The sequence below is a fragment of the Cebus imitator genome, unplaced genomic scaffold, assembly GCF_001604975.1.
Source record: "Cebus imitator isolate Cc_AM_T3 unplaced genomic scaffold, Cebus_imitator-1.0 Scaffold200, whole genome shotgun sequence".
In the NCBI taxonomy this organism is placed as follows: domain Eukaryota; kingdom Metazoa; phylum Chordata; class Mammalia; order Primates; family Cebidae; genus Cebus; species Cebus imitator.
Window position 1 is genome coordinate 84,642 of NW_016107515.1, and position 19,991 is coordinate 104,632.

At 41.9% G+C, this 19,991-nt stretch overlaps 1 protein-coding gene across 1 annotated transcript; it reads left to right on the forward strand.

Annotated features, from left to right (window-relative positions):
• Nucleotides 1-19,534: 19,534 nt before the first annotated feature.
• On the forward strand, nt 19,535-19,978 carry LOC108317302 (40S ribosomal protein S26-like). Its single transcript, XM_017547655.2, has one exon. The coding sequence runs from the start codon at nt 19,573-19,575 to the stop codon at nt 19,876-19,878; it is 306 nt and encodes a 101-aa protein (XP_017403144.1). The 5' UTR covers nt 19,535-19,572; the 3' UTR covers nt 19,879-19,978.
• The last annotated feature ends 13 nt before the right edge of the window (nt 19,979-19,991 follow it).

Genomic DNA, 19,991 nt, shown 5'->3' on the forward strand with positions numbered 1-19,991 from the left:
TTTTTTAAAGATGTAGTCTCCCTCTATGACCCAGGCTGTAGTGCAGTGGGGTGATACTCCTGCCTCAGCCTCAGGAGTAGCTGAGATTACAGGCGCCTGCCACCACACCAGCTAATTTTTGTATTTTTAGTAGACACAGGGTTTCACCACGTTGACCATGGTTGGCCAGGCTGATCTCAAACTCCTAACCTCAGGTGATCTGCCTGCCTAGGCCTCCCAAAGTGCTGGGACTACAGGTGTGAGCCACCATACCCAGCCATTTTTTTGGCTTTTTAGTAATAGCAATTCTAACTGGAGGGAGATGATATCTCATTGTGGTTTTGATTTGCATTTCCCTGGTGATTAGTAATATAGAGCACTGTTGTCCATTTGTATGTCTTCTTTTGAGAAATATCTAATCATGTCCTTTATCCATTTTCCAATGAGATTATTTGTTTTTGTTTTTTACTGTTGTTTGAGGTCCTTATTACTATGGAACTTAGTACCCTGTCAGATGAGTAGTTTGCAGATATTTTCTCCCATTCAATAAGCTGTCTCTTTACTGATTGTTTCTTTTGCTGTGCAGAGGCTTTTTAGTTTAATATAGATAGTCTCATTTGTCTATTTTTGGTTTTGTTGCCTGTGCCCTTTTTTTTCTTTTAAAGACAAGTGTCTTGCTCTGTGGCCAGGGTGGACTGCAGTGGCCCAATCACAGCTCACTGCAGCCTCGCTCTCCCAAGCTCCTGGGCTTAAGCGATCCTCCCACCTCAGCCTCCTGAGTAGCCTGGACCACAGGCACTTGCCACCATGCCTGGATAATTTTTAAAATTTTTTGTAAAGACAGGGTCTCATTATGTTGCCTAAACTGGTCTCGAATTCCTGGGCTCAAGTGATCCTCCCACCTCAACCTCCCTAAGTGCTGGGATTATAGGTGTTAGCCACTGCACCCAGCCTGTTGCCTGTGATTTTGAGGTCTTAGTCTTAAAATTTTTGCCTAAACCAGCCAGGCGCGATGGCTCACGCCGGTAATCCCAGCACTTTGGGTGGCCTCGGTAGGCGGATCATGAGGTCAAGAGATCGAGACCATCCTGGCCAACATGGTGAAACCCCGTTTCCACTAAAAATACAAAAATTAGCTGGGCATGGTGGCACGCGCCTGTAGTCCCAGCTACTCGGGAGGCTGAGGCAGGAGAATTGCTTGAACCCGGGAGGTGGAGGTTGCAGTGAGCCGAGATCGTGCTGCTGCACTCCAGCCTGGCACCTGGCAACGGAGCGAGAGACTGTCTCAAAAAAAAGAAAAAAGAAAAAAATTTTTTTGCCTAAAACAATGCCCTGAAGAGTTGTCCGCATGTTTGCTTCCAGCTGTTTTATAATTTCAGGTTTAAATCTTTAATCCATCCTGAGTTGACTTTTGTATATGGTGACAGAAAGGGTCCAATTTCACTCTTCTGCATATGGTTATCAAAGTACACACACATACACATTATGTGTGTGCGTGAACACACATACACACACACACACACACACACACACACCCCTCTCACTTAAGAAAAAAACCAAGAAACCACAGTTCAAGAAAATTCCAGAGGCCAAGGTGGGCTGATCACCTGAGGTCAGGAGTCCAAGACCAGCCTGGGCAACATGGCAAACCACTGTCTCTACTAAAAATACAAAAATTAGCCGGGTGTGGTGGCATATGCCTGTAGTTCCAGCTACTCGGGAGGCTGAGGCAGGAGAATCACTTGAACCTGGGAGGCAGAGGTTGCAGTGAGCTGAGATTGTGCCACTGCACTCCAGCCTGGGTGACAGAGTGAGACTCAAAAAAAAAAAAAAAAATTCCTTGGGAAACAGTCTAGTCCAGTTCACTTGAAATTTCACAGAGGAATTTACCCCCCTAATCAGCTGAGCTCTGTGCCTGCCCCTCTGACTACCTCCTGACTTAAAATTTCCCTTTAAAGCTGAAAAACATGCAGAGAACTGGAAGGGAAAAAAAAAACACTCTGAATTGATGGAAGTGGGTGGAGGAAGAGATCATATTCCAATGAATCTATTACTTCATGTGTACAAGAAAAGGAACTAAATGTACCTTTCATGTTTGCCCAAACTGTACCGCATGTCTTCGGAACCTGAAGGCTACCCTAATAACCAATCTGAGGTTATTCAAACAATTGAGGTAGCTATGGTGGAATAATGTCTTCAGGGAACTGCAGAGTTGGAATGGATCCGAGGTCAAGTTCAAGTTCTGCATTTTAACGGTGAGGAAATCAAATCCTAGTGCGCCTACTAATACCCCAGAGAGAATTAGTGATAGAGCTGGAAGAGGGGAACCCTGGACTCCTGAGTCCCATTACACCAGGCTGTTTGTATAGGCTATTAAGGATGATACAGGCCGGGCACAGTAGCTCATGCCTGTAATCCCAGCACTTTAGGAGGCCCAGGCGAGGGGATCACCCAAGGTCAGGAGTTCAAGACCAGCCTGGTCAACATGGTGAAACCCCGTCTCTACTAAAAATACAAAATTAGCCAGGCGTGGTGGCGCATGCCTGTAATTCCAGCTACTTGGGAGGCTGAGGCAGGAGAATTGTCTGAACCTGTGCTGTGAGGCGGAGGTTGAGATGAGCCAAGGTCGCGCCATTGCACTCCAGCCTGGGTAACAAGAGTGAAACTCTGTTTCAAAAAAAAAAAAAAAGGATGAAACAGGTCAGGTGGCTCATGTCTGTAATTCCAGCACTTTGGGAGGCCAAGGCAGGTGGATTGCTTGAGCCCACGAGTTCAAGACCAGCTTGAGCAACATGGTGAGACCCCCGTCTCTAAAGAAAATTTTTTTTCAATTAGCCAGGAGTGATGGTGCATGCCTATAGTCCCAGTTACTCAGGAAGCTGAGGTGGGAGAATGACTTGAGCCCTGGAGGTCGAGGCTGCAGTGACCCATGATCATGCCACTGCACTCTAGCCTGGGCAACAGAGCAAGACCCTGTCTTACAGAAAAAGAAAAAAAATAAAAAGATAAATCAGGCAGCCTAGGGAGTCTTCATTTATTTCATTTAGCAGTGCCGTGTTCCATACTGGCCTCTAAGGATGCGAAGAGGAGTTGGCTGAGGGGCCAACCCAAAGGGACTCGTGAGCTGTGACAAATAAACCAAGGAGAGTAACAGAGTGTGCTTTCATAGAGATATGCATGGGTGCTTCAAACTATAAACCCTCCCTGGCTACTTCTTAGGAGCTCACTCTTGGTTACTAGAACTCTCCCAGCATAACATATGCCGTCACCACTATACTCAGCTCTCTCAAGTGCTGCTTTGTTCCTCTGTTCCACATTCAGCTATAAGAACAGGGAACAAAGGCACGGGTTACTTCCTGGTGACACACAGATTGAGCAGTCTCAGCTTCCCTGCTGGAATGGGAAAGTCCGGCCAGGACCTCTCTTCTGATCAACTGTCCCTCCAGCCAGGGCCATGACAGGAGTGACCTCTGTCGGTGAGCTCCTTAAGAGACAGCAGAAATGAAGGCAAGTGATTTGCCCCAGTGCCAGTAAAACGACCTCTGTCAAATCCTCTCATCCCTACTGAATGATACAAATACTTTCAAGAGCAGCAACATTAGTAGATGCTCCTAGAAAACATGGGATTCGGTATTAGAGCTGGATTTTAATTCCAGCAACACTAAATACTGGTGAAATGAACCCAGGCAAATGTCCTTAAAACCCCAAGCCTCAGTGTCCCCTGTTGTAAAATGGTGATAATAGTCCTTGCCTCAAGGTATTACAATTTAAAGAGATAATATAAATAAAGTGTTCTATGCAGTGGCTGACAAATAGATGTTCAACAAACACTAGTTATTCCTTCTCTTCTCTGTAAGACAGCTAAAAACGTATTCAAGCCAAAGAATGGAACTACAACCTATTTAACTTCACAAAGGAGTTTCTCATGTAGCACTGAGTCATTCTCATCTCCACCTCCTCTCCCTCGACCACCCACTCTATGGCAGGCAGATTTCAATTCTCCCGAGGTTCCCTCCTCTCAGTATATACTCTCTGTATAAAACTCCATGAATCTGACAGGACAGTCACTCCATGGTTAGATTATATTATCTGAGACAGCTGGCTTTAAGAAAGTGGCTATCCAGGTCAGACGCAGTGGCTCACACCTGTAATCCCAGCACTCTGGGAGGCTGAGGCGGGTGGATCATGAGGTCAGGAGTTTGAGACCAGCCTGACCAACATGGTGAAAATCCCTCTCTACTAAAAATACAAAATATTAGCCAGGCGTGGTGACGCACACCTGTAATCCCATGTAATCCTAGCTATTTAGGAGGCTGAGGCAGGAGAATCACTTGAACCCAGTAAGCAGAGGTTGCAGTGAGCTGAGATTGCATCACTGCATTCTAGCCTGGGTGACAATGCAAGACTCCATCTCAAAAAAAGAAAAAAAAAAAAAAAAAAGTGATTATCATAAGTGAATGTGACCTATTCAGTGAATTTTTGTTTTTTTCTTTGAGGTGGGAATTTGGCTATGTTGTCCAGGGTGGTCTTGAACTCCTGGCCTTTAGCAATCCTCCCATCTCAGCCTCCTGAATAGCTGGGATTACAGGCATGAGCTGCCACCACTGGGCATGGCTTCAAGCAAGTTTTTTTTTTTTTTTAATTTGTATTTTTTCAGACAGGCTTGCTCTGTCGCCCAGGCTGGAGTGCAGTGGTGTGATCTTGGCTCACTGCAACCTCTGCTTCCCAGATTCAAGTGACCTTGTGCCTCAGCCTCCCGAGTAGCTGGGATTAAAAGTGCATGCCATCATGCCTGGCTGATTTTTCTATTTTAATTTATTAGAGACAGGTTTCACCATGTTGCCTAGGCTGGTCTTGAACTCCTGGCCTCAACTGAGCTGCCTGCCTTGGCCTCCCAAAGTGCTAGGATTACAGGCATGAACCACCCACACAGCCCTCAGTTGAGTTCTTAAAAGGAACAGGACTGTCCCTGACAAAGACATTTGGAGTCTGTGCTTCAGTCATTAATTTTTTGCCTGTCAGCCCTGAATACACCCTTCAATGTGTGCTCTGTGATAGACAAATGAATTACTTTATTTCTCCTATAAAGTGAGCATGTTGTTAAGCTTTCTCAGTAGAGGAAGCTGGAGGGACATTTCAAGTGTAGGCTGGAGGTCACAGAGTGGGTGTGAGAACATTTGGTGAAGCCTACTAAGGCTTGAGGCCAGAACATGGTATCTCTCTGATCTTGTAGCCTTGGCCTGGCAATAACTTCAGCAGCCCTCTTGACATGCTAAAAGCCCCTGCAAGGTATACATGCTTTGAAGGCCTCCTGTTCTTATGGAGACAGGGACTCCCACTGCATCCATGCCCCCGATGACCTCTCCCGCTGCTTGTACTCCAGAAGAGGCCAACTGCTTACCCAGAAACCCCAGGCAAACTCTGGTCTGGCCACACCGACAAAATCCTTTGCTATCTGATGGGTTCAACCATACTTTCTCTAGTGAGGTCTGAATCCCTTCCAAGTTTGTCCTTTGGGTACTCTCCCTCAGTCCTAGGGAACGAAACATAGTTCTTTGTATGTTTTAGTAACTCTTTTGCCATAATTAATAATTCTGAAATCTCTCTCAATCCATTTTCGTTTGGGTGGCTACCTAATTCACAAACAAAAAAAAAAATAATTCTTTAATTTTCCCGTTTGACTATGTGGTTTCTATCTCCTTATTGAACCCTAGACTGCTATAGGATGAGATGATTTGACACAAAGGAGATTCTCTTTTCCTGGCTGTGAAAATGGAGGGACCATATGGCCAGGAATGCAGGTGGTCTCTGGGAGCTGAGAGTGGTTCCAACTGACAGCTAGCAAGGAAACAGGGATCTCAGTTCTATAATCACATGGAACTGAATTCTGACAGCCATGAGAGTTTGGAAGAGAAGATCAAGCTTCAGATTAGAAGTTATAAACATGACCAGGTGTGATGGTTCACTCCTGTAATCCCAGTACTTTGGGAGACTGAGATGGGCGATTGCTTCAGCTCAGGGTTCGAGACCAGGCTGGGCAACATGGCGAGACTCCATCTCAATAAAAGAAAATAAAAACTTAAAAAGTCATAAACATGTTTTCCATTAACCTAATGCCAACCCATGGCTATTTCACTACCAAAGAAATATGCTCTATTTTTGCCAATTCTAAACTTGAAAAATCTTTCCTTTTTTCTCTCCATACTTATTTTCTATACCAGACCTTCCACCTCAAAGCGTGAAAATTCCTCTTATCTGCCAAGTTATGAAGAAAAAAATTATAAAGTCAGACCAAGAAAAATAAACTTTTCCATATAGCAGGTAATATGCTGGGCCAGGTACCTGGATTTCCCTTCCCCTTCCCTATAAACAAACGTCTCAAATGTATCCATGAGAAATTCAAGCAATTCTCAGGCCAACAACAACAACAACAACAAACCCAATTGAAGGCAATTACTCAGAGAGGAAGGTGACTACAGGCTGCTTTCTACACCTTGAGTGTATGTAACAAACAAGATGAACTTGAGCTTTTGTTTACAGATCCGAAAGGGCACAGGAAACAGTAGACAAGGCCCAGGGCCCGTCCAGAGTAGAGTTTAATAAAATCTTCACCCCCTCCAAAAACTAGGATCCTAAAGGATTATATCTTGAATTAAGCATAAATCAATCAAAACTCAAGAGGAAAGAAAGGGAGAAACAGAAAAATCCACAATCATAGCTGGTGATTTTTAGCATCCCTCTTTTCATAATTAATAGTAGAAAAAAAACAAACCCAATAAGGACATAGAAAATTTGAACCATCTTGACCTGATATAGAATACTAAAACCAACAATTTCGGAATAAAGATTCTTTTCAAGTGCACACGAAATGGTTGTTAAGATAGTCCATATGCAGGATCATAAAATAAGTCCCAATCTCAAAAGACTGAAATCTTAAAAGAGTATGTCTTCCAACCACATGGAATTAAATGATAAATCAATTAATAATAAGAAGATATCTGGAACAGCACCAGATATTTAGAAAATAATAATAAAAAAAAAGAATTAAAAAATAGAAACTAAACACCATAATTCTGAATAACCAACTGGTCTAAAAAAATTACAAGAAAAATTAGAAAATATTTCAAAAGGAGTAAAATGAAAACACACCATATCAAAATTTGTGGGAAGTCACTGAAGCTGTGATTATAGGGAATTTTATTGTATTAAATGATTACACTAGAAAAGACTAAATCCAAAGTAAGAATTGGAAGGAAATAATAATGTGCAGATGGCAACACTGAAATGAACAAAAAAATACAGAAAAGAAACAAAGCTAAAATTTTAATTGTTTGAAAAGATTAATAAAATTGTTAAATCCCTAACAACTTCATTAAAAGGGCATCAAAAATGACATTAAAATACTCAATACATTAAAATAACAAGAGACATACCAGGCGCATTGGCTCACACCTATAATCCTAGCACTTTGGGAGGCCAAGGCGGGCAGATTGTTTGAGCCCAGGAGATCAAGACCATACTGGGCAACACGGCAAAACCCTGTCTCTATTGAAAACCAAAAACCCCCAAAACCCAAGGGACATGCAAGATCTCTGCACCAAAAATTACAAAATATTTTTGAGAGAAACAAAAGAAAACCTAAATACACGGAGAGATCCCATGAGGCTGGACATAGAGATGCTATTGAGATTAGGAAACACTTCTGATGAAGCTAGGAAAAAAAAAAAAAGGAAAGAAAAAGAGATTAGGAAACTCAACATCATGAAGATGTCAGTTCTCTTCAAATTGATATATTCAACACAACCCAAGTTAAAATCCCAATAGAGTTTTTTGTTTTTTTAGTTTTTTTTTTTTTTTTGGTAGAAACTGAATAGTTGATTTAAAAATATATATGGCTATTTTAGAATAACCAAAACAATCTTGAAGCACAAAGATAGAGGACTCACACTTTCTGATTTTAACACAAATCTGCAATACTCAAGATAGTATAATATTACCACAAGGCTAGACAGAGATCAATGAACAGAAGGGACAATCCAGAGCCAGACTCATAAGATAGGACCATGGAATTTTGGATGAAAATGCCAAAGCAATTTCACGGAGAGAGGATTTTCAAAAGCCAGTGCAGCAACAACTGGATATCCATACTGGGAAAACAAAGCAAAACAGAAAAATGAAAACAACGCAAGACCTGTACCATTTTAGTATCTACAGCAGTCATGAATAACTGCAAAAACCCTCTCCACTGCCAAGCTATCGTGGAAAGCCTTCAGGTCCAATTTCTCGCCTAGCAACAGAACATACAAACTAAGTTCAACAGGTCTCATATCTTTGCTTACCTCAATTTTTACCGGCATTGAAAACCTCGCAGGACCATCTATTACTACCCATCCCCAGACTACTCCGCTCATCTCACCATTTGATGCAACAATGGTGCATCCCTTCCTTTTCTTCCAAATCCTTCCAGTGTGTTCTCTGTAACTCTTGCTCGATGATCTGCTACTTGTTCATATACCTCCTTCTCTTCCAGCACTTTCCACTGCCTCTAGCTTAACTGAAACCTAGCTTCCCATCCCTTCTCACCAAGCTCTTTCAAGCAGAGAAGGCTGCTTATTTTTACACACCAGGCATCTCAGGCTTTGGCAACTGGAGTTAGCAACATCTTTGCTCCCCTTGTGCTGCCTCCAATTTTCCCCCAACCTTGTGAAAAGCTGACTCTAAAGAAGTGCAACTGCACGTCCTTAGGCAAATGAAGTTCAAGCTTGTTGATCACCACCCTGATCCCCTAATGCTTTCCCAGTCATCATCCTTATTCACAAACGGAGGCTCAAGGTTGCCCTTTTCTGGCTCTTCCTCATCTATCCAACATAAAAATGTTGGCAGTCCCCAGGTTTGGTCAGATCTTTTCTTTACTTTTCTCTTCTACCCCTTCCCTTAGGTCTGGGCTTCTCAACCTCAGCACTACTAAATTTGGGGCTGTGTAATTCTTCGTTGGGGGAAAGTGAGGCTGTCCTGTGCAGTACAGGATGTTCAGCAGCATCCCTGGTCTCTGTCCCTAGAGGCCAGCAGGAACTTCGGCAAAGAACCACTGCCTTAGGTGATTCTATGTGTTCTTATGGCCTCAAATCTCTCTGCTTATAGCTAAGTTCCTGACAACTCTTAGGCGTCTCAGAGCAATCTCAGTCCTAATTAGCATGTACCAGTTGAATCTCTCTTCAAATTCATCCAGTCCCAAGTCTTCATCATCTTAGTAAATGGCCTAACCTAGAACTGGGAGCCATCTCTGTTGCTACCTATATCTAATCCATCAGTAACCAATAAATTCTACCCCCTAAATTTGCTCTCAAATCTGCGTGCCTTCCTCCTTCACCTCAGACCAAACCATGATGATCTCTCACTGGCACGCATGCAGTCACCTCCTGAGAGGCGTTCCTGCTTCCATTCTCCCCGCCAAACAGTCTGTTCTCCACAGAGCAGCCAGAGTGATCATCCCACTCATATCACTCCTTCATTAAAAGTCTTAAAATGTCTCCTATTCACTTAATATAAATCTAAACTCCTTATTTAGCATCCGCAGGCACTGGATCTGGGCATTAGATGTATAGCAATGAATTAACAAATCAGACAACCTCACTGTCCTCTCTAATGAGAAGCAGATAGTAAACAAATCAAGAGCCCAATCACTTCCCTCATGGCCCCTTTATTCACCTCCTAAACAGGTTCCCGCATCCACTGTTCCCACAAATACTTATTCAATTATGACCTTGGAAGATTCCCCCTCACTCATCCTTTAGTCCCTACTGCTGTCAATCACACAAGGACCGGCAGAGCCCATAAAATCCCCCCTGGCCTGGGCCTTGCATAAACCCTGAACCTACCACTCCGCACCTCACTATTAAGCCCAACAACACTACCCTGCCAGAACATTCCAAGCTGCTTTAAAAAAAAAAGAAAAAAAAGAGACAGGGTCTTGCCATGTTGCCCAGGCGGGTCTCAAACTCCTGAGCCCAAGCAATCCTTTTGCTTTAGCCTCCCAAGTAGCTGGAACTACAGGTGTATGCCCCCGTCCCTGGCTATCCTAAGCCCTTTACCCCTCAGTGCCTTTACATTTGCAGAAAGCCCTGCCTCTAATTCCCCTTTAGCTGACTCCTCCTCAGACAGGCTTTCTGTGACCCCCCCATCATGAATAATCTTTTTTTCCCTGCCACTACCCTCATTGTTTTCTATCACAACAGATTATCTGTCCCCTTAAAGTACTATTTCAAATTGTCTGTTACAGAGGAAGAAACTTTGGTGTTGTGTTGTTAATCTGCTGGTTTAACTCTCATCACTAGACTGTCAGCTCCAGGAAGGCAGAGATCTGGTTCTTCCCTGTATACCCAGGAAATGGAAGTGGTATACAGTCGGTGCTCTATAAAATGCTTGCTGGATGAATTCTGGGTGAAAATAACAGTAACTATATATAAAAGATACAAATGGAGAAAAACTCAATGAAGGAAACAAGCAAATTAAAAACCACATGGCGGCCAGGTGGGGTGGCTCAAGCCTGTAATCCCAACACTTTAGGAGGCTGAGGTGGGCAGACTGCTTGAGGCCAGGAGTTTGAGACCAGCCTGGCCAACATGGCAAAACCCCGTCTCTACAAAATATACAAAAATTAGCCAGGTGTAGTAGTGCAAGCCTGTAATCTCAGCTACTCAGGAGGCTAAGGCAGGAGAATCGCTTGAACCCTGGAGGCAGAGGTTGCAGTGAGCCTAGATCACATCACTGCACTCCACTGAGACTCTGTCTCAAAAAATAAATATAAAGATAAATAATACATAAAACACACATGGCTTCCCCTAGCTATCCATGTGGGAGATCTAAGCTGAAAGGATGAAAGGCAGGAAGGTCTAAAATTAGGAACACATTTAATTTGAGTTACCCACCCTTTCCATTATCAATGCCACTATCTCTTTTTATTAGCAGCCATCACCAAATCAGATAGGAGACATGCCAAAAGCAAAGGCAGAGATTCTACCTTTATAAAATATACTTCCTGTCCTGAAGCAATTTCAAAGCTAGGGGTGAAGACAGAGGCTAACAACCAGCCACTGAAAGGCTAAATAAAACACATGCCGCCGTACTGTCAAAGGGACTCAGGAACCAACTAGAGTAGTCTCCCCCTGGCCAATGATGGGACAATCTGAACGAAAAGGATATTAATTACTCTTGCAATACATCGAATATGTTTAAGTGTATGTATATGATCAGAATAACACTGGCACAAAACAAAAATCATTGCTCATTACTAGAAAATGCTAAGGAATCAATTGTTTTGAAAACTGGTAAGTAAAGGGAAAATACACATTTATCCTATCTTTTCTTTATGAATTATTTTTCAGTTATTTGGATAAACAAATAGTCGATGAAGTAAATCTCTACAGATTTATATTTTTGAGACAGGCTCTCATTCTGTCACATGCTGCCCAGGCTGGGTGCAGTGGTTCAATTTTGGTTCATTGCAGCTACCAACTCCTGGACTCAAGTGATCCTCCCACTTCAGCCTCCCGAGTAGCTGGGGCTACAAATGCATGCCACTACGCCTGGCTAATTTTTACATTTTTTGCAGAGACAAGGTTTTGCTGTATTGCCCAGGCTGCTCTTGAACTCCTGGGCTCAAGCTATCCACCAGCCGTGACCACCTAAAGTGCTGGGATTATAGGTGTGAGCCACTGCACCTGGCTGATGTACTTATTTATCATTATTTTTTGTAAAGATGAGGTCTCACTATGTTGCCCAGGCTGGTCTCATACTCCTGGCCTCAAGCAATTCTCCTGCCTCAGCTTCTCAAAGTGCTGAGATTACAGGCATGTGCCACCAGATTTGGCTTTTATTTATGAATATAGTCTAGCTAATGAATGGACAAGAAATTACAGAGACAGAGTATCATAAATGATGGCCAACAATACAAAGAAAAATCAGATATTATGTACCCCTCTTGGAAGTACTCAACAACACTTCTGAAGGAGACTGGTCAAAAAAATTGAAGCTGAATCTGATCAGCCTCTAGATATGGCTACCAATCCACAGAAAATACAGAAGAATGTGCTACCACCATGAATATGCAATTAACAAAGACCAAACTCTGCAACATTAAAGGGCAAACCACCCAGTTTTTCTATTAAAAATTCTAAGAAAAAAGAGAAAGATATGGAGAAAAAGCTTATAAGGAGAAATTTGAGAGACATCCACCAATTGTTATGTGTGGTCTTTATGTGGACCTTGATTCCAGCAAGCTGTAAAGCAATGAGACAATTAGGGGAATTTAAATATAAGATATTTGATGATATAAAGGAATTAACTTTTTTGTGCATAATGGTATTGTGGTCATACTTTTAAAAAAAGAGTATCTTTTAGAGATACATATTGAAATGTTTACAGATAAACTGGCACATCTGGGATTTGTTTCAGAATAATCTGGGGTGGAGAGGAAAAGAGTGGGGATAAAACAAGATTGGCCATGAGTTGATCATTTTTGAAGGTGGGTGGTAAGCAAATGAAGGTTTATTATTCTAGCCTTTCTACTTTTGTAGAGAGAAAATAGTATGTTTTCGAAGCTCAAAACCAATATTCTTTTCATTCTTAAAAAAGAAATACATGTTAAAGTAAATAGCAGCCCTGAAACCGATCGGCCAAAGTGCTGCGATTACAGGCGTGAGCCACCGCATGTGGCTACTTGGCTGGAGACCGAAGTGGTGTACTCTGGCCCCTGGCAGGCGATTATGTGCTATGCTCAAAGTGACTCTAGAGCCAGGATCCAGAAAGGCGAATGAAGGAGATAAGGCTCAGCTGTGGGTCTGCAAATTCCTAGACATGTGAGGTAGAGTTTCTGTGGTCTGTGCAGGTCCCTGTGTGATGGCCAGCAATGGGCAGCTGAAGAACGAGTAAGGAGGAATCTTCTGAGGTCATAACTGAGTATTTGTGGAAATGAGTGAATGGGGGAACTTTTTGGGGAAGTGAATGAAGGGACAATGAGGGGAGTGACTGGGCCTCTCTAGCTTTTGATTTGTTTTATCTGCTTCTCCTCATTAAAGAGGACAGGGAGGTTGTCTGCTTTGTTCATTCACTGCTATACATCCACTGTTCAGATCCAGTGGCTGCTCATGTAAAATAGATATAGGTTGAATGAATAAATTCTAATAAGGCTCAGTAAAATATACACTATACCAACCCTGTAAGCAAACTGTGCTTACAAATAACACAGTTCTTTGAATTAAAATAACTTATTTTAAAAATCACTGAATGGCCAGGGGCGGTGGCTCACACCTGTGATCCCAGCGCTTTGGGAGGCCAAGGTGGGTGGGTCACTTGAGGTTAGGGGTTTGAAACCAGCCTAGCCAAGTAGGTGAAACCTGTCTCTACTAAAAATACAAAAAACAGCCAGGTATGGTGACGCACACCTGTAGTCCCACCTACTCAGAAGGCTGAGGTAGGAGAAGCACTTGAACCTGGGAGATGAAGGTTGCAGTAAGCCGAGATCTCATTACTGCACTCCAGCCTAGTCGACAGAGTGAGACTCCGCCTCAAAAAGAAAAAAAAATCAGATAATATTACTTTAATTTTTATTGTGCTTTACTATTAGTTTTCACACACAGCATCTTACTTAAAACTCAAAACCACCCTACAACATAATTGTGCCAAGTATTCTTTCACCTAGGTCTCCTGACCCTTACACAGTATTTATTTTCCTATATCATGATGCCAGTTTGATTTTCAGTTAGTCAAGTGCTAATACATACCATGTTTTCCAAGAAACAACTTTATCTTCACAATACAACATTAACACTTCTAATTTCATGTGAGTTTTGGTGACTGAGTAAACAACGTAATTCAACATTAAAAATTAACCTAAGACCAGAAATATAGTATAGTAACTTAACAAGATTGTATGTTTAAGAGACAAAAGTGATCTTGTGCCTTAAAGAGGGAAACAGATATAACATTCAGATTTTCCTCTGCTGACTATTAACAGAAACTGGGTTCTACTGGCAGAGAACCTAATTTATACAGAGCTTAAACAAATTGAGCCTCACGGAATCAAGCTTTAAACGAGAACAACTGGCAACAGAAAAAACTGCAGCAAACAGAAGGCAATTTAAAAGTCCATTAATGCATTTCAAAACACGACTTTGTTTAGGAAAGCCAGTCTCTTTGGGTGTGCCTTACTTGCAAAGGGGCATTTTCAAGAAAATGTATCAGTGCCAAACAGTGAAGTTTCCTTTGAATTTCAATTTTGTTTTTTAATAAAATCTCACTCCTTTGTGGGATAAGGTATGTAAAATATTTGGGGTTTGAATTCCATCTACATTTTTCACTCAGACATTATGCTAAACATGATATATGATCAGATTTCAAAGAAACAAAAGAAAAATGATTTCGTAAAGTCAATACTATCCAGCTCATTTCTCCATAAAATGGCCTCCAGAAGCATTTAATGTTTGAACACTGTGTACTACCTTTATTAATACATCACTACAGTACTGATCCACCGTCAACAGAGCATTCACCAGAACTTGGTAACAAAGGAAAAAATGGACTAATGTCTAGATAGCAAGAGACAAGGGCTCAAATCCAATTATTCATTTTATACTTGAAAGTGGAAAAATAATTGAGCTCACGCCTGTAATCCCAGCACTTTGGAAGTCTGAGGTGGGAGGACTGCTTGAGCTCAGGAGTTCAAGACTAGCCTGGACAACATAGCAGGACCTCGTCTCTACTAAACTTAAAAAAAAATTAGCCAGGTGTGGTGGTGTGTGCCTGTAGTCTCAGCTACTCAGGAGGCTGAGGCAGGAAGACTACTTCAGCCTAGGAGTTTGAGGCTGCAGTGAACTATGGTAGCGCCACTGCACTCCAGCCTGTGTTCAGAAAAAAAAAAAAAAAAAGAAAGTGGAAATGCAAGACATGGGACTGACTGGAAAGGTTTTTTGTTTCTTTTAAAGACAATATAATAAAAATTAACCACATTTCAAAGAACTCTACAGAGAACCAGGAAGTCACAACATATTTTGGTCCTTTTTTGGTTTAATCTCAAGTCATTCCTCTGTGCAATCATTTCCTCCCCCCCTTTATTTTCCCCAAGACAGAGTCTCACTCTTGTTGCCCAGGGTGGAGTGCAGTGGCGCCATCTCGGCTCACTGCGACCTCTGCCTCCTGGGTTCAAGTGATTCTCCTGCCTCAGCCTTCCAAGTAGCTGGAATAACAGGCGTATGCCACCACACCTGGCTAAAATTTGTATTTTTAGGATATGTGGTTTAACCATGTTGGTAAGGCTGGTCTCAGACTCCTGACCTTGTAATCCCCAAAGTTCTGGGATTACAGGCATTAAGCCATGAGGCCGGCCCCATTTTCCCTTTTATAAGGTACCACCACTGACCTTACTGCTCACATTGCAGATATCTTCAAAGCAATAAAAACAAAGGCCTGTTCAATCACAGACCAATCCTTGACACCTGGATTGATACAGGGCTCCCTTATTCTAATTCCCATAGGCGATTCAGTAGGATAGGCTGACGGTCAATCATCCGTACTAACACAAGTTATTGATAATATACGTATTTGCCCTCATTTACTCTTTTTTTTTTTTTGAGATGGAGTCCCACTCTGATGCTCAGGCTGGAGTGCAGTGGTGCAATCTTGGCTCACTGCAACATCCACCTCCTGGGTTTGAGCGACTATCCTGCCTCAGCCTCCCAAGCAGCTATGACTATAGGCGAACACCACCACACCCAGCCAATTTTTAAAATATCTTTTAGTAGAGATGGGGTTTCACCACATTGGCTAGGTTGGCCTTGAACTCCTGACCTCAGATCCATATGCCTCAGCCTCCCAGAGTGCTGAGATTACATGTGTGAGCCACCGTGCCGGGCCTCATGTACTCTTTAGAGCCAAACACAGTGAGGATAAGAATTCCCTCCACATGCTACCTGTCAGACTTCCAGTTTGGAGGCTAAGTTACCACCTAAAAAAGCCTCTTTTAACAGTCTAACCAAAAAAAAAAAAAAAAAAAAAAAAAAAAAAAAAAAAAACATTTAAAAAAAAAAAAAAAAAAAAAAAAAAAAAAAAAAAAGACTAAAGTAAATTTTAGAGTTTCATCAGCAGAGCCTTAGTGTTTAAACAGTCAAACAACATCATTAGGCACAACTTTTTTTTTTCTTTTTGAGATAGGGTCTCACTCTGCCCCCCCAGGCTGGAGTGCACTGGGGCAATCATGGCTCACTGTGGCCTTGACTTCCCCAGGCTCAGGTGATCCTCCCACTTCCGCCTCCCCAGTAGCTGGGACTATAGTAATATGCCACCACACTCGGATAATTTTTCGTAGAGAAAGGGTGTTTCAACATGTTCCCCAGGCTGGCCTTGAACTCCCGGGCTCAAGCGATCTGCCCGCCTCAGCCTCTCAAAGTGTTGGGATTAAAGGCGTGAGCCTCCGTACCCAGCCTAGAACAACTTTTGCAATGTATTATGATTCAGTTTTAAACACCTGAGTTGCATTTAACAAGTGACCAAATGATTAGCCAGATAGCCAAAATTCATGGAAGTAACTCTGGCAAAGATGGATTTTGGCTCCTCTCCATAAACTTCTTGGAAAAACCTTAGTGCAGAAGCCACTAGTGAACATTCACAGATTCAGAGTCAAAAAGAAAATTCATGGTCTTTCGAGGCCCTCCCCATGGAGGCATAGTGCAGAAACCATGATTTGGAGTGGGAAGGGAGCTTGCTCCATGGCAGGGAATCTTCATGATCTTCATGCAGCCATATAAACCCTAGTTCCTACAGAACGATGATTTCTTTAACCAGCCTTTAGTATCTTGCAGTATGACACCAATCTGTTATAAACTGCTCAAGTTTGTGTAATTTTTTGTGTGTGTTCCCTCTCCCTCTTCCCTTTCCTGACCTTTAGTCTTTCACTACCAATTTTGTGGCTATTTTAGGAGTAACAGATTTTTAAAGAAGAAAAAAAAAGGACTGAATTTCTTGCTTACTCTGCATATACAGAATGGATTTTTTTTTTAACAGTCATTTCCCCAAAGGAATGTGTCTTGCGTATTACTGACATTTGGTATGTTTCACTCATTGGAATATTTCTTATTTTCTTTGTGTTTCAAAAGCCTGTGAGAAATACAGGATTTGATAACATTTTGAAGGTAGAAAAAACCCAAATTGTTTCTTCTTTGAGAGTCATGACTACCTTCAAGTGTGGAGAAATTGCCACCAAAAAATTTGACAAGTTTGGTTTTCACTGGTATGTTTACAAACTGAAAAAAAGGAACAGAATTTTTCTTTTGATATAGGATCACAAAACAATTCTAAAACCTACTATTTTTACCATTGAAATTTAAATTGTGATATAGATTTTAAATGTCTAGAATGCAACTGATAGGCTTTTCTTGAACTGTTAGTTTTTTTGAAGTAGAGTTCTTTCATGTTTAATTTGTATTTGTTAAAAAAAAACACAAAAAACAAAAAAATTCCCAAAACCCAGATAACGACCAGAGCAAAACTGTTGTGCCTTCTATTTATCTTTGATTTCAGTCTTGGCAATTGTTTAAAGAAAAATCTAGATTTGTTTTATTAAGTTCAGAGTATGTGGGGAATTGCAGAATTCACCTTTCGTCACCTTGTATGCCTTCTGTTAACATATTTGTTATGCCTTATTCTAAAATTGAGTCTCAAACTAGAGTGCCTTTGAAGGCAGATGCTTCTATAGAGGTTCTTTGACCTAAATAGTTCAGCATTTGTTTTAAGTTTTATTCTGGTATGTAATCAGATTCTTAATCATAGCTCATAAGAAGGAATATGACTTTAATATTGGACTTTGCTGATGTGCTCATGTCTGCATTTTTTTTCTCTTTAAATCATAGCCATATGATTTTGTTTTCTATTTTGTTATGGTTCTCTTTTATTGATGGGCATGCAGTGGGTATTTCTTGGAAATGGCCACTTTTTATTAAAAACACTTCTGGAAGAGAAAAGTGTCATGGTCTTTCATCTATTGGATGGTTCTGAACTGTTGCTTCCTACCTCACGTGGGCACTAAACGACACTTCAGTGAACACCAACACTTTCCATGTCACTGAAATCTCAGGAAGCTAGAAAGCTTTCTTCAAGAAAAGAGAATAACTGGTTCTAAACTCTAAAAAGAAATCCTGGCTGGGAGTAGTGACTTATGCCTGTAATCCCAGCATTCTGGGAGGCTAAGATGGAAGGATTGCGGAGACCAGGAGTTCAAGACCAGCGTGGGTAACACAGTAAGACTCCATCTCTACAAAAAATTAAAACATTGGCTGAGCATGATGATGCATGACTACAGTCCCAACTTCTTGGGAGGCTGAGGCAGGGGGACTCCTTGAGCCTGAGTTTGAGGCTGCTATGATTGAGCTATGATGGAGCCGCTCCAGCATGAGTGACAGAGCAAGACCCTGCCTCAAAAAAAATAAATTGAAAGAAATCCCTAGGATTTTTATGATATGTGATATGTATATTTTAATACAACTTACAATGAATTGTTAAAAAATTATCCTTAGTCCACTTGATTATAATTCTAGCTCAATTTCTGTCCATCAGTTAAACAAAAGTCACAATAAAGCATGCCTTTATTAGCTCCATTAGTGAGATATTTCAGTGAAATAAGTAGATTTAAATACTTCACAATAATACGCTGGGCACATTGGCTAATGCCTGTAATTACAGCACTTTGGGAGGCTAAGGCAGGAGGGTCACTTGAGGTCAGGAGTTTCAGACTAGTCTGGCCAACATGGCAAGACTAAAAATACATCTCTACTAAAACTACAAAAATTAGCCAGGCATGGTGGTGTGTGCTGTAATTTCAGCTATTCAGGTAGCTGAGGCACGAGACTCACTTGCACCCAGGAGGCTGAGGTTGCAGTGATCATGCCACTGCACTCAAGCCTGGGCGACAAAGTGGGACCCTGACTCAAAAGATAGACAGGTAGATAAATACATAAATACTTCACCATAGGAAATATAAAGTAGTACAATCATAATTTACAGCTAATTATAAGCTTTAAATTTGTGCCAATGAAACTGCACTTGTATTCCCAGAAGGATACAGCATCTGTACAACTCTATGTAAATATACTGAGCACATGGGAAGTGTGATGTTTTCAGTTTTAGGACACTATTTCTGGATATTACATGAGGGACGGGCTCCAATAAAACAAATGTGTAAACCACACACATTACAAATACCAAGAATAATTACTTATTATTTTAAGAAAAATCTACTTGGCGGAGTGCGGTGGCTCATGCCTGTAATCCCAGCACTTTGGGAGGCTGAGGTGGGTGGATCACCTGAGGTCAGGAGCTCGAGACCAGCCTGACCAACATGGTGAAACCCCATCTCTACCAAAAATACAAAATTAGCTGGGTGTGGTGGTGCATGCCTGTAATCCCAGCTATTTGGGAGGCGGAGGCAGGAGAATCGCTTGAACCCAGGAGGCAGAGGTTGCAGTGAGCAGAGATTGCACCACTGCACTCCAGACTGGGCAACAAGAGTGAAACACTGTCGTTCTTTCTCTGCTGCGAGCTTCCAAAATGACAAAGAAAAGAAGGAACAACGGTCGTGCCAAAAAGGGCCGCGGCCATGTTCAGCCTATTCGCTGCACGAACTGTGCCCGATGCATGCCCAAGGACAAGGCCATTAAGAAATTCGTCATTCGAAACATAGTGGAGGCCGCAGCAGTCAGGGATATTTCTGAAGCGAGCGTCTTTGATGCCTATGTACTTCCCAAGCTCTATGTGAAGCTACATTACTGTGTGAGTTGTGCAATTCACAGCAAAGTAGTCAGGAATCGATCTCGTGAAGCCTGCAAGGACCGAACACCCGCCACCCCGATTTAGACCGGCGGGTGCTGCCCCACGACCCCCACCAAAACCCATGTAAGGAGCTGAGTAAAAGATTGAAGACAACTATTCCCTGGAGAAAAATAAAATGGAAATTGTACTTGAAAAAA

Bases quoted from the DNA above. Each gene is read 5' to 3' on its own strand.
- LOC108317302 (XM_017547655.2), top strand. From the start codon at position 19,573: ATGACAAAGAAAAGAAGGAACAACGGTCGTGCCAAAAAGGGCCGCGGC.